Source organism: Odontesthes bonariensis, chromosome 8 (genome assembly GCF_027942865.1).
Source record: "Odontesthes bonariensis isolate fOdoBon6 chromosome 8, fOdoBon6.hap1, whole genome shotgun sequence".
In the NCBI taxonomy this organism is placed as follows: domain Eukaryota; kingdom Metazoa; phylum Chordata; class Actinopteri; order Atheriniformes; family Atherinopsidae; genus Odontesthes; species Odontesthes bonariensis.
The window spans coordinates 5,674,154-5,701,974 of record NC_134513.1 but is presented as its reverse complement, the minus strand read 5'-3'; the positions used below and the strand labels follow the sequence as shown (position 1 = coordinate 5,701,974).

The 27,821-nt window shown below is 41.7% G+C and overlaps 1 protein-coding gene across 4 annotated transcripts in view; it reads left to right on the top strand.

Annotated features, from left to right (window-relative positions):
• The window catches only part of tfec (transcription factor EC), a 37,785-nt gene extending 15,038 nt beyond the window's left edge, over nt 1–22,747 (top strand). Inside the window, exons 1-8 of one of the 4 annotated variants that reach the window (XM_075471419.1) lie at nt 11,391–11,600; nt 15,462–15,716; nt 16,445–16,546; nt 18,512–18,632; nt 19,622–19,678; nt 19,804–19,879; nt 20,768–20,915; nt 21,484–22,747. In XM_075471419.1, the coding sequence (XP_075327534.1) occupies nt 11,544–11,600; nt 15,462–15,716; nt 16,445–16,546; nt 18,512–18,632; nt 19,622–19,678; nt 19,804–19,879; nt 20,768–20,915; nt 21,484–22,014 (1,347 nt within the window). In that variant the 5' untranslated portion in view covers nt 11,391–11,543 and the 3' untranslated portion in view covers nt 22,015–22,747. Of the gene's footprint in view, nt 1–11,390; nt 11,601–14,315; nt 14,958–15,461; nt 15,717–16,444; nt 16,547–18,511; nt 18,633–19,621; nt 19,679–19,803; nt 19,880–20,767; nt 20,916–21,483 lie in introns of those variants that run through there. The other 3 variants (XM_075471420.1, XM_075471417.1, XM_075471416.1) reach the window with 3 other exon arrangements.
• The last annotated feature ends 5,074 nt before the right edge of the window (nt 22,748–27,821 follow it).

Sequence of the window (27,821 nt, the reverse complement as noted above, 5' to 3'; positions counted from 1 at the left end):
TTATCAACAGGTCGCAAGCCCTGGGAGTGCCAAAATTCAACAGGAGAGTCAGGGGTGTGTGAGTGAATGTGCGTAGGCTTGCTTGTCCATGTGTACAAAATTTGTGTGTAATGGCTTAGCTTTCGCCTGCCCCCCCAGGTCCCGACAACAGCAAATCCACACAGGGAACACTAACAGTTGTGCTGAGAAGAGAGCGACCGTGTTTATTTATTCTTTTTTATTGCTTTTATTGTGTTTGCCTTTGTGAGTTACAATGCTGGAATATAACTGGTACGGACAGGTGAGTGAAAGTGACACACCTATGCATGCAATGGCGCTGTCAGAGGTAGACAAATGTAAACATCGGATCTTGTACCTGTGTAATACGACCTGTTTAATACCGAATGTCTGTTCAGCCTTGAGACTATTGCTGTATACTGTGAAAATCATTCAGTTTTTGACCACCAGACTTGGACTAGAATGCTTATGATCAGCAAGTAATGTAGCTTAAACTGGATTCTAGACTACCAATTACTTTTCCATCACTTTAAATCAAATTTGCAATTGTTTCGCTTGTGTAATGTGACTGTTTCATTGCGGGTAGTAAAAGGCGGCCTTGTTTCTGGTGGCTCAGACAGTGCCTTAATGACACAGTTGCATCTTGAAATAAAATAAAATATGTATGGTTTATGCTTAAGACTGAAAAATGTGAATTTAAATAGCATCAGACAGATCAAATCCAGTGTGGTATTCAACTTATTTAACCCTGTTGGCAACACCAAACTAAACAGGAAAAAATGACTGAGAATCAAAGCAAATTTTATTAGATTTTTACAAAACAAAGAAGGTCTGTAAAATGGCCATCTCTTCCATTTGGGATTTGGCAAAACCGTAATGAGTTCAAAGGATTTTACATTTCATTTTGCAGTTTTTTACAGTTAATAAAAATGCAGAATAGAGCTCCAAGTGCTTGAACGGAAGGAAACTCTATTCAAGTACTTATCGAATCATTCCCATGACCCCAATGACCAAGAATCTACACCCACATATGTAGAGAATTAAGTTTCACAACTACAGTTCAGAATTCAAACTACACGTGAAAAATAACAAAACAATAAGAATGGAGTATACTCCATCAGCATAACAAGTGGTTCTCTTAGAAAAACATTGCTGCCTGTCCCACACTCTCAGTCTTCTCTCTTTTTCAGTCCTTAATTAACACACAAAGGTTTATCATACCTGGGTGAGCTATGTCAACCAATTAATATCTTAATATCAGCCTTTTAAGTGAGTCTTTTGGTCTCCGGACCTCCCAATTGTGATGAAAAGCTCGGTGTCGTCTCACGTTAGCCTCGCACAGGTGACTTCCCTGCTAGCACATCGGATCGTTACCATTACCAGAAAAGCAAAGAGTAAAACGATAGTGAGAAAGAGGGAGGGAGGGAGGAAAGAAGTCAGACATGGCATAAGAAGAGGGCAATGGAGAGAAATTGAAGAAAGGTAGATGTTGCTGTTGGTCCTATTTAAGCATAGAATATGTTTGGTAAAACACACAAACAGGACTGTTAATGTTCAACAAGAATAAGAAGTTTAATTTTCATCTCGCACCGACCCATTCCATCAACACTTGTAGTTATGTGGGATGGACTGTACTGGGAAAGTTGTTGCTTGTTGATGCGCTCAAAGAGAAAGAAGCTCTGTGCACCTATAGATACAGTTCACACATCCCAGCCATCATGGTGTGATGACTCTGCAGCTCGGATGTAAATAGATATAACAGAAGGATGGATCAATGCTCATAAAAACTATTACAATAAAGATTATATAAAGTTTGCATTTAACATGGTAGAGCGGCTTCCTATGTGCACAGTTTGTACTGTGTTGCTAAAATATACAGAGATGAAAGTGATTACAAATGATGCAACAACAATATCACATCATGGTCATTTACAGGATGGCGCCTGTCCAACTATGTGTGCACGTTGGTGTAAAACAGGCAGAGTTGGCATCAGGTGAGCAATCAAAACGATATATTTCTAGAAGGCTGAAAAGCAACACAGCTGTTGCAGACAAAGCAGGAGAGAAAAATGACTACAAAAAGTACAACCATGATTAATAAAATTAAATTCTGATCAATAGTCACATCTTTAAAGCACAAAGACCTTGATCTGATGATGAATGAATGCGTACTTCTAATAGGCTGCACATGTATTCCAGCACGTGAGAAAGTTTCAGTCCTATTCCGTCAGATGCAACGCTGGCCGGTATAGTTGCTCTTTGTACCAGATAAAGTGATTAAAAGCAGTCAGTGGAATTACTGGAAATGCCTAAGTTAATTTTTTTCATTATTCAGACTCAAATGATGAGAAAACAAGGGTTAAAATTGTCCAGTGATTTTACTTAGCCCAGTTTAAGACATTTTACGAGGTGGATATAAACATGAAAATACAGTCTTTTGATGTAATTACATGTAACATGTAATTACTTGTGTTGATCTCTTATCTCAAAACCTAACCCTCTCCATAGGTCAACCTCTCTTTATGAAATAATTTTAGTTCTTCGGGTTTACAGGCATTTGTCTATGCACAGCTCTGGTCAGGTCCAAATCTGAGGTCCGGACTTTGACTAGAACAATGTGACACATTGATTCTTTTCTTTTTTAAATTTTTTTTTTAGCAATTTTCATTTAGATTTCTGTGTTTCTGTATTTGTTTGTGATCATTGTCATGCTGAAAGACCTGATTTTGGCCAAGCTTCAACTGTTGAACAGATGGCCTCGCCTTTAATTGTGAAATACTTTGGGATACAGAGGAGTGTTTTCTGGACTCAGTGACAGAGCGAGCCCAAATCATCAGCTCTCCACCACCGTGTTTGACAGTTGGTGTGTAGTGTTTGTGCTGATAAGCTGTGTTTGGTTTCCTCCAAATGATATCAGAAACACCATGGCAAACATTCGTCAAGTCTTTTCATGACTTTATTTACAATTGCAGTGTCATGGCTTTGGCCCATGGAAACCTCTAATGTCTAATCTGACATTGTGTTCAAATCTCAACAGTGACTCACAGACAACTGCCCGTATAAATGCCTGCCTGATATGTAGTTGCTTCATCTTGGTGCGATGGCAGGGGTATTTAATCAAACCATTTCAGTTCAATTCTGTTTTGAGTTTGAGCCAGTCTTGGGTGACAGTTGATGAACTTATACTATTTTTTTATCCCCGTACGGTGAATAGAAATTACTGGCATGCACGCTGAAGAGGGCAAACAGAAATGCTTAAATGATGGAAAAAAATAAATTGAACTCAGGCACAGCTAATTACTCAATTTAGCAAAGACTAGCAATTGGCGTGATAGGAGAGGGTGACTGGCAGAGCTGAATGATCCAAAAGGAACTGGAAAATAAATAGGGACATTTGTAAAAATTATACTGATTGCATTAACAAAAACAGAAAAAGATTTATATTCTCTGTACTGGACTGTATTGATTTGGGGTGTTTGGAGGCGGATTTTTAGAATGTTCGAGTAAAACTTCTCATTACTTTCTTTGGGTTTATTTTTTATTTTTAAATATTATATTCTCCAATTCGCAGTCAATGCCATGATCTCCCGAGACTTGGGCTCTGAATCGGACTCTGGTTGCTGCAAGACGTGGCTGTTTCTGCTTCTGGGTAACACCTGTGATAGCTGGGTTACTCCCAAGGAAATGGGTTTTGCTGATGTAACATTTTTTGAGCGATGATATCAGCACAGGGGTGTTGCTCTTCAAACTAATTGCTTTGTAGAGTTTTTTCCTTTTATTTTGTCCTTCTCTAATGGAAACTTATCATTAACCTATAGTGTAAGTATTCATTTTGAATTGTTAGGTGAATCCAAACTCTTGAGTGGTACCTAATGCTCATATTTGTGGTGCAACTGGAAGCTTCATCACCCAACGCTGAACCCTAAATCCACACTTATGTTTAATCGTGGTCCATCTGATCAGAGCTGCATGCTGCTTGCACTTCCCTTTCATTCTCAGTCTGCCTCTCATGCTGGGAAGAGGAGCTTTGGCACTCCTCCTTCCATCACAGCAGCTTACTCGTTCAAAAGGCAGGGGCACAAAGATAGCCAGACGCAGCGAACAGGCAGCTCTTTGTCCGTAGCACAAACCATATATTATTAGCTCTGGTAAGGTCAAAGTTGATTTAATTTTCTGCTTAGTTCTCATTAAACAGCTATTGCATTATTTAATTTCCCAAAATCAAGTTAAGGAAAAGGGGCAGGGGAGCAGGGAGATGGGGGTGGCTAATCAATACAAGTCCACCAAAAGCTTTTGAACAGTGCTCGGCAAATTTAGCCAACAAATGCACTTTATACTGGTGGGGCCATGAAGGATGCTCTCTCTGATACCTCGTTGGGCTTGAAAGGTCAGAGTAGCTGCAGTGAAATATTTCGGATTTTGCTGAGAGCAAAAGTACTTTTCTTTGAAGTTCCTTTGAGAGAAGTAACTTCTCATGAAACTTAAACACTTCAAAGTTGTATCCAAAGTTATTGATATTGAGACATTTACAGCCCCTGAACTTCCCACCACACCCAAGAGTCGACCATAGTTCTTACTATAGTAAGAGAGAAAAAAACACAGTAAATCTAAGCAGCTTGATTAAAGTAAGGGCAAAAGTGTTCATATAATTAGCTAAAAAAAAGTGTGGAAAATGTTTTCCAGCCACCACAGATTATATCGTGACACATGCTCTGTTGTTGTGCTAAAAAAAAACATACTCGAATTGAAGAAGTGTGACACTTAAAAGCAACAGTGAGCAAGAAAAAAAACTTCAGGTGCTTTACACAGGATCTTAGCTTAGCTAACAGGTGATATTGTTTCATTCATTATTAGATAGCATGATGAAAATATGCTACAAATGTTTCTACAAAGAAGAAGATAGAAAAAATTGAAATGCTAAAAGAAAGATAGTTCCAAACAATGCTGCTCATTGTTTGTAGGATCATAGTTTTCCCAGGGTATTAATTCTAATATCTTCAGAAATCAGCAGATACAGATATTTAATTCCACCAAATGTTGTACAAAGTTCTAAATGTTCCATTATTTTCTAGTATAGAGCCTAACTAGATCAGTCTGTAATAAGACTAGTTCAAAGAAACTAGGAAAAGGCACATTTCCACATTTTTCCCATGAGAATCCTTCCTAATTCTGATGCTTTTACTGTCTCTTTCTTGAGTAATGCCTGTCCTATTCTCCGATTCAATGTGCAATATACACTCGCATCTTATTTACTTTGTCATCAGCTGCTCTAATTCAATAAAACTGTCTAGGAAATATATTGTGTGAAGACAATTCTGTTTAAATAATCTAATGTTATTTGGTTTAAGCTGGGAACTTGTGTACTCATTAACTACTATTCTAGATATTTAATCATTATGCTGTGGACACATACAGCAGGTGTGGATTAAAATGAGAATTTTCAGGTTCAATCTATCTAATCTACATTCCTTAAAACTGCTCTAATTGTGAGAAACATAACCAGATGTTATATCTCCTCTTTTACTGGTACCCTGAGCCAGTACCCAATGTCTGCCATGTCGATAGTGTTTCTAACAACTATCACTCACCCCATCTCAGACACACTTTCACTGACAGAACAGAAACCGAACAGTTTCAGAACAGATCAAACATTGTATGAACACACACAAATGTCAATAAGAACTCCAGGGTGTTAAAGAATAATGCATATTGAACATACTAGGAAAAAAGCATATTAAATTAGAGTTAGCCAAACAGCTATACTGAATACAAGTTAAGAAATAGAGTAATCATTTGCTCTATCACGTTTATGTTAAAGTGATGTTTAAGCAAACCGTACTCTCTTCTGAGACATTATCAAAGATTTCTTTGTCCTAGGCTTTCAAGGCCTTTAGCTTGCTGAGCTGCAACTGTCTTGCGATCAATCATGTGCATAATTTTAATAAGACTTCATCTTAATAGTTATAGTTGGAGCTCACTGGGGCTCCCTTTCACTGTTTGCCAAAGTGAGAGATTAAAGGTTGTCTGTAGTAAAGCTTTCTGACATCATTCAGAGAAGCAATGCTAAACACCAATCTAACCTTTTCCAGTTCACTGGACGGTGAGGGTCAAGGATGAGATTCCCCTTTCAGAACTACAACACAGCAGTTTACCCATAATCCTCATATCCGCTGAAGGCAGCTTTGCTGTTTACTTTAACTTGACTTTGACAGACGATTACAACTTATCCTATATACTTAGTTTATTTAGAAGACATTTTTTCCAAGCGGCCGAAATGAGTTTCCTCCGCAGGGTGTCTGGGCTCTCCCTTAGAGATAGGGTGAGAAGCTCGGTCATCCGGGAGGGGCTCGGAGTAGAACCGCTGCTCCTCCGCATCGAGAGGAGTCAGATGAGGTGGCTCGGGCATCTGGTTAGGATGCCTCCTGGACGCCTCCCTGGTGAGGTGTTCCGGGCCCGTTCCACTGGGAGGAGGCCCCGGGGAAGACCCAGGACACGTTGGAGAGACTATGTTTCTCGGCTGGCCTGGGAATGCCTCGGGGTGCCCCCAGAAGAGCTGTAGGAAGTGGCCGGGGACAGGGACGTCTGGGTCTCTTTGCTCAAGCTGCTGCCCCCGCGACCCGATCCCCGGACCAGCGGAAGATAATGGATGGATGGATGGATGGATGGATGGACATCTTTTCCAGATGATCACAGATTCAAATGTTGCAACTGTTCCATTTCAACTTAAGTACATGCATATTGATGCATTATTAAAACTTTTATATTCAGTTCTAAAAGAAAACACAAAAGAGGATTAAAGTATGTAAGCAAACAAAGAAATTACGTGCAGCTACCATGATAACAACATGCTTCTCCCTACTGATTTGGCTACCACACCTGTTCCCGACAGTGGCAACGACGCCACAACTTCTGTGAAAACGGGAGATGTTTATTCATTCAGAAGAGAAGAGAAATCAGGTTTTACTGTTATTGTTTTGGCAAAGGAAATGTAACAAGACACCAAAGTATCAGGCGACAGAACAAAAATGTAACTGAAAACAAAATGAATGATGAAGTAAAACCTAAACAACTAAAGATAAAGATGAATCTCAGAAATCAAACCACGGTCTGCTGCTTAAAGGTTCCACATTTGCAGTAGTGTGTACTTTGTAATTCTGCGCATTTCCTCATTTCAGATTATTTTTGAAAAATGTGAAACAAAACTCAAATGATGGTGCGACTGAAAAAGTGAGAAATACTGAGATAGAGGTGAGTTCAAACCAGGGGTCAAAAACAACACAACACACATCATCGAAGGGATGAAAGTCTTAAAAGTTGGATGAGAAATGATCCCTTGGCATTATGAACATACCACTGACATAGACTCACAGACAAGAGGAAAAAGAAGAAACAATGAGAGGAAATATAACAGAAAGATGGAGCTCTTGGGGATTTCAGGAGTTGACCAGAGTTTGAACTCTCACAAACATTCACACAACACACAACAAGCGGCCCTGCAGCTACAGTAACGTATGCATCATAAACGACCTGTTTGGGTTGAATAAACATGGACTGTACTACAGTTATTGAATTAACTGTGTAACTGTAAAGCGTAAATATTCTTCATGTTGTTTTTGAGCAGTCACACAATATATCAACATGTTATGATTTTATAGTTGCCAAGCAACCTTTAAAGTCTGAGAGATTTTAGATGTTGGGTTGTAAGTTCAGATCATAACAGAAGGAAAGATCTTAACTTGTGATTTGGTGTGAGCTACTTCATTGACTTTGCAACCTTTACCAATGTTACACCCTCGCAAACTAGGGAATTACAAGGTAGACCATTAGTTTAGGTAGGAAATGGTATATACACAGCCACTAACTAATCTGTTAGCAGGATACACAAGAGGCTAAGCTTTCATAGTTCGTCTCTGTGAAGCACTGTGCGTGCAAGACTGTGCAAGAATGTATGCATGTGTGTAGAGGATCTACGACCTCTCAGGTGTTCCTGTGAACAGGCTCCTTTTCACTGCTCACAGAGAGAATAATGTGCTCTAACTGATTTAGCGGCAAAAATTGTATTATTCCATTTCGACTAATTACATCTCCTCTGTACTGACTGAGAGGCTCGGCTGAAGTGCATCCGCCTTTTTCTCCTCCCACAATCCCCTCGTCTTTCTGAAGTCCCTCAGTTGAGTAAAGTTGTTTATGTAACATTTGTAATTTGCACAAATGGAGGGAAATGAGTCAGTAAAAAGTAGAAATACTTCGCTGGTATCTCTCAGATGTTTTGAGACCAGCTTCTTCCTACAAAATTTATGCATTTCTGAACTGATAAAATTATTGTTTATCATGTTAACTTCCCTGCCAACATCTGAAGAATTAAGTTATTTGCTTAAGCTGCTGGCATACGTACTGGTATCGTTTTTTTTTTTCCCCCAACACTAACGGCGGTGCAAGCATTTTGTTTTTGTTTGGCAAAAAAAGAGCATTTAAAAGGTATATCTAAACCCTGTCATGTCTATGTATTGTGCATTGTGCAAATGGATCTCCGCAACGGTGAATTAGGCGCAGTGTAAGGTCCGGCGTGCAAACCGTGCACTTTGTGCTGAAGTTTAAATAAATAATTTACAATAACTTGGAGCCCAGAACTCTGTGATGACCGTTGATGTTTCCAATCAGTGGGAATTTAGCAGATCTGGACAAACCACCCCTCTCCTACGCTTGCCAAACACTGTTTAGAGTGACGGCCGCCTAAAGATGGTTCTCATTTTTTTGTGTCTCTGTGTCAGATTACTCCTTACACAGCCTGAAGTAGACCTAGAAGCAGCCATTGCACAGGTGCAGCTCCTGGATGAGCCTAAACTGTCCCAGCTCCTGAGGATGTTATGAACCCACACCCTCTCAGCTGCTGCTTGTCTCCACCTCCCCAGGAACAGTAAAGGCACATTCCACTGACAGTCTGACAAATACAACCTACATCCAAGTTTCCAGCTCCAAAAAGTACCCCTGTGGGGAATGCAGCACATATGTGAAAGCCCCATTAGGCCGTCTCTGAGGGCCTTTATAAGAAGAGTTACTTACAGCATATCTAGACTGTCATTCTGCTCTAATAATATCTTGATTTAATTATAACAAATCTATCATTCAAGTAACTTATTGACAACATCTGTGCAGTGAATTCATCCATACATACAGGTACAATGATCTCCCACAGATATAGTTAGAAGTTTCAGAATATCCCTAATGTAGTTTCACAGTCCAGTGTCATGATGCTGGACATAATTGGGTTAATAATTTGATTCCCGAGGATGGGGGTCTAATTGAATAACCAGATCCAGCTATAACTGTAGGTCAACTCACCTGTGCATGCAACTGACAGACCTGATTGAACATGTTTGATTGGGAGAAAATAATTTTGACAAACTGAGAATGCAAGAAAGACAAATATTCACAGGTGCACCAGATGTGCCCAATGGCTGACTATCAACTTGATATAAAAGCGGCCGCGGGCTTAAAAATGGAAATCCACAGTGTTTTGGAGGGAAAGAACATGTTTGTTTACAATCAAAACTGCCCCTTTGAATCATTTTACCTTTAAATCAGACCATCTTTACTATAAGCATGAATCCTAATTATTTTCACAGCACTGCAGGAGCAAACTATTTTCATAAATTCAATATTTCATCAAGGTAACAAGAACACACTGACTCACACACTATCACACACGATTTCACGTGCAATCCAGTTAAAATAACTGTAATATTTAATTCATATGAGAATCATTAAAAGTGCAGTGGTGCTGTGCCCATTATGCATTCCTTTTCTAGCAGGATAAAACAGTCCTCAGATGTTGGAGCTGCACTTTGAAGTGTTGTCTCAGAAGCAGGCCTGCTCTTACAGGAAGTCCCTGATGTTTTAAACATGCCGTGCAGGGGGACTAACAAAGGTGAGCACTTGTGGCTTGCCCCAAGACGAGCCAAAAATGGCCAGCCAGGAATTTGGATAGATCTGCTAGTATGTACAAAAAGAGGACATCAAATAAATAAAAAAAGTAGACAAATACACACATGGGTAATGGTGGACAGAACTAACAGAGTGAGGTACTGTAGTGTGCAAGCGTCAACATTCACCCAAATCACAGCAAAATAATGTAGACACCAGTGTAAATGATGCTACTGTATCTGACTGAGACTTGCACAGATAACTTTACATGTACAGTCATATCAAGACTGGCATTCTGTGTGTAATCAAATCATCCTCCATGAACACGTGCAGGACAAACTGCATTTTGACAGCTGAAAGGAGACTTCCTCTTCAAAAAACATATTCTATGTCGGCCTGATTTAACTGAATCATTGTGATTCAATTCCCCTTATTACATTGGATGTCCTCAAATTAATTCTGATGTGTTTATTACAGTGTATCAAAAGATATGAAACCCCCAGTTTCTGTTTGCAATAATCACTGAATCAGCAATGAGTATAAAACTGTGGCTCTCCTTTGTCAGGACATTGGACTGTTCCGGGTTTTAAATTTGTGAGACTGCAAATGTAAACATTGGCCAGACCAAACTTTTAACAGTTGAGGCTGCGATTAAATACTGAATAATGCATCAGTTACCAAATAGGTCCGTGTGACAAGAGCAGGTAAATATCTGAAGGATTCACAGCAAGCAAATGTGCAAGTTGAACAGTCGTTATTTCAGATTCTTCTTTGCTGGCCCATTCGTTAAAAGTGCTGATACACGCACAAGGCATCACTAAAATGTCCGCAGCATGCTTTTTGCACCATGTCTTGCCTCCTGTACACCCCACCAAGGTGGAATGGATCAGGAATTCTGCTTCTGGGAGGTGCATGCATGAACAGGAGAAGGCCAGAGTTCCCCCTTCCAGTTTAGGTCCAATTGACTCCCAGCTGCTGCATAGTATTAGCATTTTATTCCAACTCTCTGGTATGTTTGCAGTCTTAATCATATGTTTACATTTATTCTTAATGTGTAACTTTAGTTGTACTAACGCAATTTTTTTTCTAACAGTCACTTAATGTACTGACAGACTGCATTTAGTATATTTGCACAAATGAAGAGTTTTCAATGCGTTCCCCTTGCTGAAAGTCTAACTGTGGTGGTTAAATGGTGTTCAAGGGGAAGTGAGTGTCATGAAGATAACCTGGGAGAATGTGCTGAGATGGGCTTGATCTTTCGCAGGCAGGAAAGCGCAATGATCCACAAGCAGGAACTCACTTTCTGTCAACTTATTTCGCTTTTACACGCGACCCCCGAACTGTCATTTGTATTCTTGCCTCTGTCAGGCCTTTTTCTGACCAAAAACCCACACACACACAGGAAACGGCCTGTGCGGCTCCCAAATAAGCTGATGTGTCATGCCTTCCTTTCTGGTATTTCTGCAAAAGCTCAGGAAAGAGGCTGCTGCACCTCTCTTTTTCTTCCTCTTCTTGTCACCGTGGTCTCGGTGTGAGACACAGCCGTAAGCAGTTGACTCTTGTTCTTCTTCTGTAAGAATCTGCAGCTCCTGTGGTGGGGGACGCTGCCACTCTGGAGAGCCATGAGCCGTTGTTGTGTGGTCAAAGTGATCACCCTGACAGAGATCCAACTTCTGCAGGTAGGGGGCAAAAACCTAGATACTGCCCAGGGAAACTGGGGCAAGGTCACATGTAGAAAAGTGCCTTTGTGTGTATTTGTGTGCATGCAAGAGACGTTTTCAACGAATTATAAACCAGAATAACTGAATAGCCACCATGGAATGCAAATTTTGTGATAAGTTCTCCATCCCAGTCTTATCTTCCCACGTATTTCATCACAATCTCTTGTGCGGTTACAGCTATTTACTGGTTAGCAGGCTCAGCAAAAAAATATAGTAAGCATAACTGAGAAGGCTTTTTGTTCCACTTTCATCTTATCTTCGTAGATTCAAGATGGGGAAAAAAGATCATTAAACATTTCCACTCTGCATTCCCGAACTGTGTCAATATGGTATATAGCAAAGCATTTTTGCAGAAATGAATCCAAACCTCCTACAAGGTTTGTCCACAATTTGTACAGCTAACTAATGTCCCCATCACCCAGTGTTTCATAAGTTGTTGGATTTTTCTGAAGTGAAAGGAGAACTTGGGCAAGACTGAAACCGAGTTTGGCAAGAGCTGTTCGTACACAAGAAAAAGCTGGGAGTTGGGTTGTTTGAATGACTTTGAGCGCAGCATTTCAGTTCGGACTAGAGAATTACATCTTTTAACTGCGAGGTAAATAACACAACTATTAAATGCATCACATAGCGAAAGGCTGGAGAACATAGACTGTATGGCTGCAGAAATGACAGGATATTGATGTAATATTCTCTTTAGTTGTCACCATGCTATTGCTTTGATATATTTTATAGCTGCTTTTATGTGCACTTGTGTACCAGTAAGATTTGATTAATCTGGAAAATTCATAAAAAACTAATCAAAGACTTTTCGTGACAGAGTGAGGAGAAGTTTGAGAAGGAAAAGGAGAAATAGGCATGCGTGTGGGATAAGGGCTTCATCTGGATCTGGCATCCTGATTTTAGGAATTTAAAACATCTCTAATCAGGAGAATGAGGTTAGGAAGATGCTGCTGATTTCCTGATGACTGACAAGTTTAGATGTTTTATCTAGACACAGGAAGTACAACTGCAAATTGGAAAAATTGTGAAACATAATGAAGAACATTGTGGAAAAATAAATCAAACCATTTTTTTTTTATACTGTAAACAAAATAAAACAACAAAGATGCAACCATGCACCATGGGGTTGCATGTTAGCAGTAGCAGTGTAGATGTGTGTAAACAGAAAGTGAACCTGTGACCTCTTCTCTGTCTCAAACACTGCCTCAATTGTTGAAGCAGGTGCTGGTAGCCTTATTGAAAAAGAGAAAAAAACCGAAGGGTCTGAAACATCCACAACAATCCCAAAGTTGAACCTTGATTGATTAGATTCTTATCTCATTCCTGTCCAGTGTGTATGGCAGGCACTGATAAATTTCAGCATGCACACTTCACACATGCACAGGCCCGCCATTGTCACGGCTGGCCTTGGTGACTGAAGCACCATTACTGCTCAAATCTAATCAGATTCCCTTAAGTGGATAACAAGCGTGTCTCCGGCATTTACAGTAGTGAGAGGGCCGCAGTGAAATCAGGACAATCCGCTGTCACACAAAGCAGATGTGGTGTGTAGCAGTCCTGGCATCCCTCCTGCTATCCGTAGTGGAAAAAAATGTTGATTGGCTAACAACTGAGATCTTGTTTGGCCAGGAGAAGTCAGATAAGAGCTCTCAGTTACTACTGACAAGTTGAGTATTGTGATGAGCTTGTTCTTAGTTAGGTGGACGAGTAGTGAATAAGACAAGCAAGTCCAGCTGACAAGGAGAGTTTAATAAGTTTGGGTGCACTGGTGCATTGCCAGCTAAAAGCTAAAATGTGTGTGCCAGTTATTAGTTTTGTTGTTGCTGTAAGTGAGTAAATCTAATGAGCTTAGAGCAAGCTGAATTCAAACAAGTCCATTTGTGCGACTAAAATTTGAAAGAAAAAAGAAAAGCGATTTTCCCCTCTTTTTTTGTTGCTACTATTAGCTACTTTCCTTTAGCCTTTTTAGCTACTGCAGCTTTTTATTTAGTTTATGGACATATAATCCATGAGAAGAATTTTAAGGACTCTAAGTCAGCCAATAAAATGTGCTAAGAGCAAACTATGTTATGAATTCCAACAAGTCAATTTGTGACTAACTTTAAGCACAAAAAAAAAATTTGTTGCTACTTTTAGCTAATTTTCTTAAACTTTTAGCTACTGCAGATTAGCCACTGCTAATCAAAAGCTGCAGAGTGTTCGTATGCCTTCATGTCCTATGATTTGCTTGTAAGTGACATCTGTCACCTGTCTGTTTTTAAGGCTAAGTAAAGTGTTCTAAATGTGTCAACTCAATGTAGGGACATATAGAATGAGAAAGGTCTTGTTTTTTAATATCAGGTTTCATTTCCTCAGTCGGTTAAGTAATACAGCAGAGTCAACAGAGTCCGCTACCACACCAACTCTGCTGCTTATCAGAGTTTCCTCTAGTTCCGATTGATTAGCTCTGGTCAGTCATGGAAAGAGTACTCATTTAGGGATTCAGATTAAAAAAAGATTGAAAAAAAACCAAAACACTGGGGAATACACCAAAATTCCTGACAAGTGACTAAGGTAACTTTGTAAAATCATTGCTAAAATGACATGTTATTCTTAAGTGCTCACCAAAATACTCTGTAAGACATTAACTCATAAAACAAGTTACAACACAAAACCCCTTTGTGAGAATCAGGCATGTGAGAATTTTAGCCATTTAAGGTGAGATGTTCTTTCTGAAAATAGCGCTAATTTCGCAATAGCTTTATTGCACCTATTATACGTGAAACTAATAACGCTTAACTATCTACATTCAAACCAGTGAATGAATGAAAAGGCTTGGTTAAAAATGGCATTAGAGGAGTTATTTAAAACCCTCATTGGAAAACAAGGGTCAATTGTGCAGCACAATCCCTGAAGCAGACAGCAGAGGACTTTGGGAGATGACCACTGATTGGTCAGCCAGACTGAAAAGGGCGGTCCAGATGAATTAGTGATAGACGCTAAAGGCAGATATCCTGCAGTGATCAAACCCTGGATGATCTAACAGTCTGGTGTTTGAAGTGATTATCAAGCTAAGCAACATAAAGGCTTACGCCCAGCTGTGGGCCTAATTAGTTCACTTAGGGCCCTTTATAAAACACTGGTAGGGGCCTGGAAGGGACAGACGCTCACTGAGAAGTCAGCTTAACAGGAACGCAGCAGCAGAACTGGATCCCTAAAGCTGACCTGCTGTTACGAAAGAATAAACCAATCTGAAGACTACCTACTTTTCCGAGAATGCCACACTTAAGTGACTGCAGTTACTACAAAATGCGGGATGCAACCAGAGCTTCAAAAGTAAGAAAATCAAAGTTTAGAAGTTTTTGGGAACAGTGTTACCATTTTATATTATTTTTTTTACTTGTTTCCAATTTTTTGTGACTTTCATTGGCTTGGCTGATAACAATTTTAAAAATGCAACATAGAAGAAGTGATAGAGGTCAAAGAAAAACAGTTTATATTTTCAACTTCAGCTCAGGCCTCAGGAAACCTTGACAGTGAATCCTCATTGTAATGAAGACACGTTCTAGATCTAACAAACAGTTTACTTAAATATGAACACAAAATTCCAAATAATCTTAGGCCGGTAAGTTTGCAGAACCTCAGTGACTACTTATTGGAAATCTATATTTGTGTGTTGAATAAGAGAATTCTGCAGCTGCTTCAAACAACTGTGAGTATATTCTGAGTCAGTGCCGTCTCAGCATATGAGAAACAATGTGCTATTGCCTATATCCCGATCTGATTCTGATCTGATCTCTTGACTAGCTCAACTGACGTGTGGTTTGTTTTTCTCTACAGGTACAAAGCCACCTGGAGAACTCCAAGTTCCACCTCCATCAAAGCCAGAATCAGCCGGTGAAGCAGTACCTGACGCTGGGCTCCAAACTGGCCTCCTCGGCCGGATCGGGCCACGCCGTGCAGCATCCACACACTCCTGGCCAACCGTTGACCACCGTGCCAATCATGAGGAACGGACACATGCCCCCCGTCAGTGACAGCAGCAACCCCAACAGCCCCGTTACCCTGCTCACAATGACCAATCATGAGAGCGAGGTGAGTGGAAAAAGAAAGAATCACCAATATGTGGAACTGAAAATGAAAGAGCTCAAAATGAACCAAGTGTTTGGAAAAGAGTCGCATAACAGGAAAAAAGTACGAGCCACAGACTGGGTCACATACCGACAAACTGGATCATAATTTTTCAAGATTTCACAACATGCTTGAAACATTTCCTGTTTACAGTCAAAATTCCTGATCTAATATATATTTCCTATGCTTTTGTGTAGCCGCGTGTAAGAGATCTGCTGTATTTCTAAATGCTTTCAAATTATGAGCCATGAATCATAGTAAGCACTTTGTTGGGATGGAAAGTGAATATACAGATACTTCAGAAGCATCAAAAGCTAAATTCAGATCTGGACTGGCTTTGAATCTTCATGCAGAAAGTAACTAATCATCTACACAAAGTGGTGCTGCTTATTGATCTTCCTCTCTCTTTGATGTGCTCATCAATAACTTCAGACATGCAGTCTCTGATGAGAGAACCCTTTCAAAGGAGGAAACTAGTTTGGTAACAGATGCATGTTTTCCCTGCCATCACTGTTAACAAACCCCCGAATGTGGCAGTGAAGAACTTGTCTGTTATTGGATTAGTCTCTGAGCAGTTCCTCCCTGTTGTCATGGCTGTTATGGTTTGAATGTTGAGATCTGGAGAGACTTGGACGGTACACAAACACCATCAGTCTGTCCTTGAGTAAACTGAAGTTAATGTTTTCTTTTAGTTTCCAATGGATGAAGTTATTGATGACCTAATCAGTCTTGAATCTGGTTTCAATGATGGAGGCTTGGATTGCATGGAGCCTAACATCATGATGCAAAACAATGTAAGTATGAATCCCATTAAGTCTTGGTCGAACAGCTACCTTCTAAACCCTCTTTTCATTGCTTCAGACTAGCTGAAGATTGCTTGTCTGTGGAATCGATTTCTGATTCGTCCCCTCCGTTTGTTGAGCACTTCAAAAAAGTTGTGGTTAGGTTTATGTCATGTTCATTAAGCAATGATTTCTTTCTTCCAAAGCCTAATGGAGACTTGAAAGTGAGGTTCCTCCACCTCACTTTCTCCGCAGGCTTGACTAGCTTGGGAAAAAGGGGACCTGACTCACTTTGAGGTCAGCTTAAGTCTAGAGCCAAGTCAAAGTTCACTTGGGCTTAGCAATATTTGCCACATTGCTCAAGAAGTTTAACAAAGTAGATTAAGCTTTTATAAAAAAAAAACGAGGGACAATGTCTCACTAAAATCCACTGTTGTCAAAAGAGCTAATGAGAAACATTGCAACACACAGGCCCAATCAGCAAATGACCCGTTTGGCTGGAGAACACGCCAGCACCCGAAGCAAATCCAGAGCTTTCGATGTGAACATAGATAGAGAAAGAGACACATACAGACAAAGAATCATCCACACAGATAAAGTGACAGAGAGTATAACACAACAGTTACTGTGACGGCGAAGGAATGAGAGGGGGAGGAAAAGTTAAGTGGCAGAGGAGGAGGTAGAGGAATGGAGGTCAGTTAGTTTCCAAAGTAAAACAGAAGTGCAACAGAAGAGCAAAGAGTGAGAGACCTGACTGGAAGAAGTTAGGGAACCATTGGATTGGCCTAATGTATAAACTCCCAATGGGCTTGTTCAGAAATGATACCATGCTTAAATGGATCAATTCATCCTAATTAGTCATACAGTACGATGCATCACACTGTTTCACCATGTCCACACTTTCAGGAATGCAGACGGGAAATGATATGATGATTAGTAAATGAGTAGTAGCAGGAGGGGAATTGTTGCAATCTTTCATTTTCATATGCATGTTTGCCCCCCCCCCCCCTACTCCTCTTCTATTCTTCAATCTTGGGGAGAAGAAACACACACAAACCTACTGCAGATATCCGACGTGACTGCAGTGTCTTCTGTTTGGTATCTCCTCCTCTCTCCTCCTGCTTTTACATTCCGTCCCATCTCTTCACTTGACATGCAGCCTTATCCCTTTCACCGCTCTCGTAGTTACATTTGACACACATGTCATGGATAAAATTGGCTGTGCGCGTCTCGGAAACCATAGTGACTTCTTTAGGATTTTCCCATAAATACACAAATGCGAATTAGACACACATGTGTGTCAGCACGCTATATCCAGACATGCCCCTGCTCCGTGAAAAGGGCGTTATTATTGCAGAAGTGAAGCATGCTTTCCCAGACAAGAAGAGACCAGTACGAAAACAGTTTTGCCTCTGTTCAAGCAGTTGACCCAGCTCGCCTTTTCATCTAATGGGATGCTGTTTTTAAACACAGAGCACACCAGTGTTAGGGGTTCTTTCAACTCAGAGGGGCTTGAAAATGGTGCCTTTTGTGGATCAAGGCAAAAACATCAGTTAAAATTGGCCCTCAGAGATCAGCAAAACTTGGGTTGAAGCAGCTAGGGTTGTCTGAGAAGGTTACAGTTAGGTTACGTTCTTGTTAACTTGTTTTACTCTTCGTCATGCAAGACAAGCAAGTAATCTGAGCATGGCAACAATTGAGGACCACAGCACAGGGTTTGTCTTGTCCTGCTGTGGCAGATGAGGGACTCCCAGCCCTGTGCTGGGAAGACCAGACTCAGAGGCCTGGAGGCTGACAAGCTTCTCCACAAGACTCTGATCATTCCACTTGCCTCTTGTCATTTTTGTCAATGCAACAAAGCCACACAGCGGCTAAAAACAACTATTTGTCTTGAGGTGTGAAATGCAAACCTGCTTCCCCCTTCGACTGACCCTTTCTCCTTCTTTCTCTACCTGTCCCCCTCTCTCTTCCCTATAGGTGTCCCTCAGTAGCAGCATGCTGGACATCTATGGGGGTGAACAAGGTATGAACCCCCCTAATGGTGGAATGAGTCCCACATCTAATCCCACAAAGCTCACTGTAAAAATGGAATACACAGGTATGAACTCATACCATAGTCTCGAGCAAACAACTAATCAGTTAAAAAGGTAGTAGCTTGCTCAGATTGATGTAAAAGTTGAAACATTTGGAGAATTATGTATATGATTAAGAAAAAAACACAAAGCAAAACAAAAAAAAGTGGTTCCTTTATGTATTGAAGCTTTGGTGGAAGGACAGAACTGTGTTTAGTAAAAACGGCAATACTTTTAAGTTAAGGTCAAGTTGTGTGTGTTGGACCAACGACGAGTGTGTTCCTTTCTGTCTGGTATTTGACACTGTGTTGCTTGTCACAAATTTTGTTAATTAGACATGTAGGCTTTTCACCAGAGTGCAAAGAAAGGACAAAAATGTCCTATTAATCCCAAACATAAAGCAAAAAAAACAACTAATTGACTTAGGAAATAGAAAGGATGCCCGAAGAATCCTTCACTCTCAATGGGCAAATAAGTAAATTACCATCCGTTTCATTTGAGTGTGGGCAGAGAGGACAATGGGCTGTTACACAGACTTTAAATTGTCTTGATTGAATCAACAGAGACAAATTGGGAAATTCAATCTCAGGTCCCTAATTATGTAATTTGGAAGAATGTGAATACAAATATGGATGCACTGGCATTTTTTGCCCTCTCCGGGACAGATTAGTGAATTTGCTAAACTGTCTTAATTGCAGAATAAGTAGTCTAAAAGTAATCACGGTTTTCTTTTTTCTTTTGCAATGAGCTTCAGACATGCCAGAGGGGATAAACTGGACTCAGCACATGTGTGTGTGTTGCTATGTGTGTGTAAGGAGGTCATGCTCGTGTCTGCGGTGTCGGCTAATGCACAAAAAGCTTCACACCGTGACCCCGACGCTAAACTCCCTCAAAACAACTGATTGTGTGTCTGCTGAGTTGCTCCCTCTGTGGAGCTTTGTGATCGTCTTTCAGCTTCTAAATCAGTGTGCATTGCTAATCCATTTGTTCCCCTTTGTGATTTATTTTTTGACAGAGCACGACACCAGGGTGATGGCCAAAGAGAGGCAGAAAAAAGACAACCATAATTTGAGTAAGTGCCTCTCCCCGGCATTTAACTTTCTGACAGAGAATGAGCTACGGCTAGCTGTTAGCACATCTGATGACAATGTTCTAATCAACTTTTGCGCTTTTGTCTCTTTTCCTTGCTCTGCTTAGTTGAAAGAAGGCGAAGATACAACATTAACTACAGAATCAAGGAGCTGGGGACACTCATACCAAAGTCGAATGACCCGTAAGTGGCAAAGTTTTTAATATACTGACTGCTTTAGTTTGCTTTATGCCACAAACCAACTGCAAGAGCCTGTGTGACAGGAGAATCGTATTAACTTCACAGCACAAAGACACTCTAAATGTTCCTCACTGAATTCAAATGAGCGCTCAAGCACATTTCAGTCAATTTCTCAGGGTGCACTTGAGCTTCAACTGCATTACGCTCTTAGAGATGTACGCCTTGCCGGGTCCCGGCAGTTCAGCTCAACGCATGAATGATGAGGAAAGGGTCAAACGCGAAAGAACGGGCCACGCCATTTGAATCAAAGTTTGAAGCACAATTGGAACACAGAGATAGTGCGGAACACCGGCCATCTCCCCGCAGTTGAACTTTGCTTCGAATTTAAATGGAAGGTTAGCGTTGTCACAGTGCCATTAACACAGGATAAAAGAGATTATTAGACCAACGTCTCACTTGTGTGTAAAAGGACAATTTTACTGCAGGTCCCCTTGTCCTTTTTAAAAAAGTAATAATACCTGCAAAAGAATGACTTGCACTCCAGCACCTTAAGTCCAAAGCTCCATTTTTCTCCTTGCCTTCCTACTTAGCTCATTTTCCCCTCACCTATTTTTACTCGAGGATTAATTTTACCATACAAGGAGGTACAAGAATGGACTTTCCATATAGCTACTTAACTATTCTATTAAAATCCCCATTCTGCGTCCCTGTGTAATGTCCAAGGATGAATAATTGCCCCATGTAAGTCTCCATTTCTAATTCATATTAATAAAAGGGGGGGAAAAAACTCTGTTAAAACTTTCCCCCCCTTTTTTTTATTGGAAAGGATATTCTGCCTACATCAGTGGGTTCTGTGTAAAAGGTTATCCCTTACATTTCTCCTCTGTGCAGCGACATGCGGTGGAACAAAGGCACCATCCTGAAGGCCTCGGTGGAGTACATCAGGTGGCTGCAGAAAGAGCAGCAGCACGCTCGGGAGCTGGAGAGCCGCCAGAAGAAGCTGGAGCAGGCCAACAGGAGGCTGCTGCTGAGGATCCAGGTAACCGAGTCCTCAGACTGCTTTTGTAGTGAACACATCAATGAAACACACGGCTGAAGCAACAACTCGCATCAACTCCCAGACAGGCTAATGTTCACCTTCACCACCCCTGTTGACTGCAAGAGGTCCTTTCACTTTGTCATCTCGTGGAATTTAGTGCTGCTGATAAATAAAGACAAAGACAGAAACTCTTTCACAAAGAATGAGGCGGTGTGTTTCCAGACAAATGTTTGCATCCGTCTCTGCGACTGCGTTTTTCCTGAGTTTGCTTCAGTTATGGAAGGAATACTGCAATCACCTTTAAAAAAAACACTAACCAGAAAACAATGACCATGGTAATGATAAAGGATAGCTAACAAAGGTCAAACATGGCTTTTTGATGATACTGACAGGTGTGCGTGGGAGAAGATTACGTGGCAAAATCCAAATTTCCCTACCTAACCTCAGTATGTGAAAAAAAAAAGAAAAAAAGGAGGTGTGGTGGTGACAGAGTCAGTGTTACTCCCTGCTTTACTGTCAGTATGCATGTATGGACTAGACAAAACTCTAACTCCCATTTGATTTTCAGGAGCTTGAGATCCAGGCGCGAGCACATGGACTCCCAAACATGGCCACTGCCTTGGGAACAGTCGAACTCTCCTCCCACCTCCTCAAACAACAGCAGCAGCAGCAACAATCATCTCCTCAGGCCCCGCAGCAACAGCAGCAACAGCAACAACAGCAACAACAGCAGCAACAGCAGCAACAGCAACAACAGCAGCCCCAGCAGCCGCCCCTCTACCAGGAGGACCCCAACAGCGACTACCTCCAGAGGATAGCCGTGGTGGCCGGCGTGCCGTCCATCGCCACAGCCAGCGGGCCACAGGATCACATGACCGGCGCTGATGCCTGCACCACGTTCTCCGACCCGCTGTCCCATTTCACAGACTTCTTTACCGCCTCGCTAAAAGAAGAGCACCAGCTGGACGAGATCCTGATGGACGACCCGCTGTCGCCGTTTGGCACCGACCCGCTCCTCTCAGCCGGCTCCCCTGGAGCTGCATCCAAGGACAGCAGCCGCAGGAGCAGCTTCAGCTCCGCCGAGGGCGACGACCTATAAGGGTCCCGGGTCCCACCCCCCCCAACAGCACACTGCTGTTAACACCTCATGACTGCACAGCTGTAACCCCCCGCTGTACGGGGCAAACACAGAGCCTTAAAAAGACCGACTCATGGATCCGGGCATACAGTTGTGACCACTGCCGGGGTTACAGGAGACTTGACAGTACCCCTCAAAGTGCCATGTGTGTATAAAGCGCTGGACTATCCCAGAAGCTGACATTCTCTGAAAGCTTTGCGGGAGCAGAAACATCCCAAAGGACCGCCTGCTCTTTTTTTAAACTTTATTATGGACAATCACTGTGTTTCTCTGCCTCCCAGACAGAGCAGAAGCAGACTTGTAAGAAAAAGGGAGACATTTATCAGTACATAATGTAAATGACATTGCCTGCTATTTTTTGAGTCAACACTGTGGTGGCTATACACTGTAATATATGCAAAATAATCCCTGAAGACATGCCATACCTGTCCTTTTGTTTAGACTTTACAAAAAGGATTTTAACCAGACATTTGCAGCGTGTTAGGGGCCTTATTTGAACTCCCAGTTTTGTCTGAAAAGAGAACTAATGTACTCACCTCAGTGCCTAACATGTCTTTGGCCTTGTTTGTGTCTTTGAAATGTTTTTGTTTCATAAGAATTTTTGTATTTATACGTGTTTTAATCCATGTATTCATAAAAAAAAGGTATAAATATATATTACTATCTAACATGTTACCTTTTTTTATTCTAAGACGGGGTGGGGAAATGTATATTAATAAACCCCTGTTTTCGACGTTTCCTGCTGTATTCCCTGTCGTCACCTTCGCAAGATACTGCAAGAACAAACTTTTCGTCTGTTGTAGCCTCCATGTTTGGTAAAGTACCAGAGTGAATCATTGGGAACAAATCATCAAGTATGTAACTCTGACAGAAACACACCCAAACTGCACACGCCTCAAACCCTGCACGCCCATGAGATCCGAACCGTGATCTGCTGTGACAAACGTGCTAAAAATGATCTTGTGAGGCGACAGCAGGGCTTCATGAAGTTTCATGGTGGAAGTTGAAGGGCAGGCTTACAAGGTGTCTGATTGGAAATGAGTGGCAGAAAGGAATAGAGAAGTGGGAAATTGGATAATAAAGACAAGTAGAGGAAGAGTAATAGTTCTGATGACGCCACTTTGAGCTGATAAGCCCTTGAGGATGAATAATGGAAACAACTGAGGAGTTGCTATGAGAGCAGCAAGCTAACAAAGTTTCCTTTGAGGTAAGAAGTGTCCTCCCATTCTGCAGGAATGCGATCATCAACCATTTTTTATCTGTGACTAAACTTTATTTGTGATCTAGTAGGAGAAATGACTTTTTCAAATATTTACTTTTTCTTTTATCTTGAGCTCATGAATTAATAATCCAACAAACAGACGAGTCTAAAAACAACACGGCACTTCTTTCCCATCAAAGCCTCTCTGAATTAATGTTTCAGAATGTTATTAGAGTCTGTTTCTCTGTGAAATCGAAACATTCCCCACAAGCATCTCCCCTTCAGATGCAAACAAGACTGAAGCGATCAATCATTATGGAGTACAGCATCTCAAACTAAAAAGTGGTTAGTGATGTTTATGGGTAATTGGCCAAAGCAGTTATGGAAGGTAGATACAGATTTTCATTAAGTTAAACAAAAAAGAAAAAAAAAAAAAGTATATGTGAGAGACTCCACATGGCTGGAGTAAAACATCTCAAAAGGTTTAATTAAAACTTCTGTTTTCAATCCCTTTTTTTTCCTCAATAGCCTTCTTTCTTGTGGTGGCAAACTTGGAGAAACACACAAATCCAATTAGTTCTCCACAGTAATTGATGAAAGCTAAACAGAGTAGTGAAAGGAGCACCTTTTACCTTAATGAAAGTATTGACAGAACAGGAAAAATAAAATTTCTCCTCAGAAGTCAGATTATTCTTCCTCACAAACTCAGTTTTTGGCCCATATCAGGAGTCATCACGGGCAAAGTTCAAGGACCATTATGCACAAGCTTCAAAAGGAAATGTGGTCGAATGAGGCAACAGTGACATCAGAACAAGGAACTTTTTTATTTGGAGCATCACACTTCATCGAGGTTTGGAAACTTAGGGAACTGGTGTGTCTGCATTGGATTTTAAAAAACTGAATGCACTGTATCCTATTTGTTAGAGACATCAGTTGCACGTGTTGAATTCAAACGTGTAAAACAAATTTGTTCGAGATTCGAACCATGCAAACCTCCACATCTCCTTCTCTCTTCTGCTGCTGCTTACCTAATCTCCTTCATAAGAAACAGATGGGATTCAAGCTTCTTAAATTATCTGCCAAAAACCAAACACCTTGTAAAATAATCTTTCCAGCCTCTTTTTGTGTGTTCCTGCAGCATGCACAGGAACATGGTCTCCTTCAATGAATTACCTCACTCACAATGCAAAATACACACAAAAAAAAGAGAGCAAAAGGCAACTGCTGTATCAGATTACAAACAGCAGGGGGCAGCAGTGGGCTGTGTTTTATTACAGCACTGTGCTGTAATGGTAATGGACCCAAAGGAGCAGCACTGTGGCACAACAGAGAGGATTTCAGACAGCCCATAAATTTAAATGAGTTTCAGAGTAATGAAGTGTTGGTAAACAGGACTTTCCCTTTCTCATATAGAACTCTGGCTTTGGCAGTACAGTGTATGCAGAGGTCCATGGTACTTCTCCCTACCAGTATAAACTGACAAATCTAAAGAAGGCAAGTGATGTCGTGAACCTCACAGCAGAGTCGTTCTGTCACCAAAACAACGTTGTCAGACCTCCTGCCACCCACCAACACTGACACCGCCACTGAGCAGGAGAAGCTGTCACCTGTGCAGATGCCACGGCTGCCAGCGCGCTACAATGCGCTCACCTGTCGAGCCTGCCATTGGCAACTCTTAATCACCTCCCGCTGAGGTGACTAACTTTGGAAAACACACACACACACACTCATACACACATACGTACGCATGAGGCTCCGCGCACTCACGAACACAAACAAGCCTAATCAAATGTGCTTATGTGCAAACACAAATGTGCACACGCAAGCAGAAACTCAGACCGCTTTCTGTGCAAGCACAGGTGTGCGTCTCATTGCACTCCATTGCCACATATATGAGGAAGAGAAAAAGCCCTCATCAGGATCTGGACTGTGACAAGACTTGTGCACAAATTAGGTGAAATTTGAGTGGGAATAACAATATGACAGTCGGTAGAGGCACCAAACATCAGGTGTCATATCTATTTTCAGCCGTGACTCAGAGCTGTGTGACAAACAACACCATGCTGCTTCTCAATCAGTCAGCCCGTCTGCTGGAAATGTGGCAAACTAGGCCCGGGATGAGCTTTCCCTTCAGGAAAAATAACAAATGATCTGAGGATGCGGTCAAAGTGAAAGGCGAAGTTATAAAACTCAGCCAAAGTCTGGCCATTACATTTACTGCTTAGGAACTAATCAATATTTTCTCTCCGCTGCGCTGCTGTAATCCATCCCACGATTCTTTAGGGCGCTGGCCTCAACACTGCTTTTTTACGAAGGACCACACCCTGACCAGCGTTCAACACACTCCCACGTCACTCGACCAGCACGGCCCCACGTGCATTAACAATGGAACGCAGGAGAGATGAGAAAAAAAGGGGCCTTTTCTCGAGATGCTATAAAATTAATGCGATTTCCAGAGTTTTTATGAATCCAGCCAGATGCCAAATACATAACTTCAAACAAATTGACTTCCAATTATTGGTGCCGCACACCACTTCCAGATGTGCAACAGATGGGAGCTGGGGCGACTGAAGGTGTCTCGGTCCACGCTTTGTGTTATTCTGCAGTAAAACAGCGGTACAGTTGTATGTGTTTTAAATCACAGTGGGCTGTGGGCTGGAGGTGAAGGGAAGGACACGGGGATAGTGGAGGGAAAATGAAAGCACATCATTAGGAAAATGTAAATCTGCACAGCACAGACAGTGGAGAGCCATATGTAGCTTTAATACAGCTTGATATTATGTAAAGGCAGATGAGATGCTGGGGCTGAAAGCTGGGGCCATATCAAGGAGGTGGGGGATTCAGAAATGTAAATTTTAATGTGATCTCTGCTGTATCTTCCAGTGCTGGGATTAAATGGTAAAAAGGAGCAATTATGGGCCTTGCTTTTTCGCACACGTGTTAATGGATTACAGTATCCTTGCATACATAAAGAACATTAGATATGATTATAAGATATCCTCTGTATGTAGTTTTATATACTGAAAGGTTAGCGGTAAGAAGTGCTCCACTCTGTCCAATTGTTCATAAAACCTCTTCTTAGAAACTTTAAATAATTTGATTAGTCACTGGTAAAACTGCATAAAAGTAAAACAAATGTGATTTGAAGCGAGAAAAGTAGCTGAGCACAGACTTCTTTTCACTGTAGAGGAAACTAATAGAATATCCAACAGTGCTACGGTGTCCTGGGAGGGTCATGGCTCTGATCCCATTATTACCACAGACTGGGGCCTCAAGGGAGCCGGAATGGCTGTGTATTCTTCCCACAGTCCGTAGTGAAGTAGTCTACAGGGGCCCTATCTAGTTCACTAGCAGTCTGCTTGAGAACCACAGGTCCTCCCCCTCTGATCCTCGGGGCCAAGGACCCTCTCCTCGCTCCCTATCCGTTTTCACGTATTTCAGGCTTCCTATTCAAATACAGCAGGGAGCAGAGATGCTTTGGCTTGGCCATCGCACCTCTGTGCTGCCTTTAATTCCCTTGCTCTGTCAGGGCTGTATGCTAATTGAACTAGCGACCCTACCCGCCCTCCTCCTCACCCGTTGCCCCACCACCTCCTTAGCACCGCTTTAACCTTGTGTAATCTGGGTGACCTTGGACTGAATGGGGTGCTGGTGAGGAGAAGTCACTGATTGATTTGTAATTCTAAAGAGGAGCAATGGTCCTTGTGCTGCCTCCACACTGCCAAGAAAACTCTCTATTACCTCCAAACCAGGATGACAAACTGAGCCGAGTGTAACTTACGGCAGCTGCTCGGTGTTGCATCTTTCCTCTGGTTCCTCCTGTTGTGTGGACGCACAGTGGGGCGCAGGAGCAGCTGAGTAAGTGTCAGAATCCGGTATGGAAAGGTGTTGGGGAGTGCATTAAGACGATCATCATTAGCAGAGTAGAATAATTGGCACTGCATTTTGGGCGCTCTGATGGGCATCTCGTTTAAATTATTCATTCAGTTTCCTTCTCTTTCACCTCCTCTCCTTCCTGCCCCCCCCCCCACCTTCTCGACCCAAGCCAGGCGCTGGGCCTCTGGAGCTGGACTCATCTATTATAGATGGGTAATTGTTTATTAAATGCAGGCCTGACCCTATTATGCCTATTAAAACTAGGCCCCCGCACCAGTGCGGCTGGCAAGTGTCTGTCTTTTTCCATATTCCACGAGATCTGATGATCCCCTGCCGAGGATGTGAGGCTGCTTTGGCGCTAGTAAGTGTCAGCATGGGTGAGGATGCAGAGGGGAGAGAGAATAATATGGACAGAGAGAGAAAAAAAAAGAAAAAAAAGTTGGCAGAAAGAGGGAGATGAGGATGATGAAAAATAAAGTCAATACTTGTGTGGCTGCCACTGGCTAGAGAAGCATATCTCCTTTTCCTCCAAGACTTGGTGGAAGGAGGCAAAGACAAAGGGTGAGCTAAAGAGACACTTCGCCTCTCATTACGCTGACTCCTAATCTACCTCTGCCCTATCCCGGGCAATCCCTGCTGCAGGCGTTTGGAGGCTAAAGCTTCAAACTAGACAGTTTGTCCAAAAGCGAAT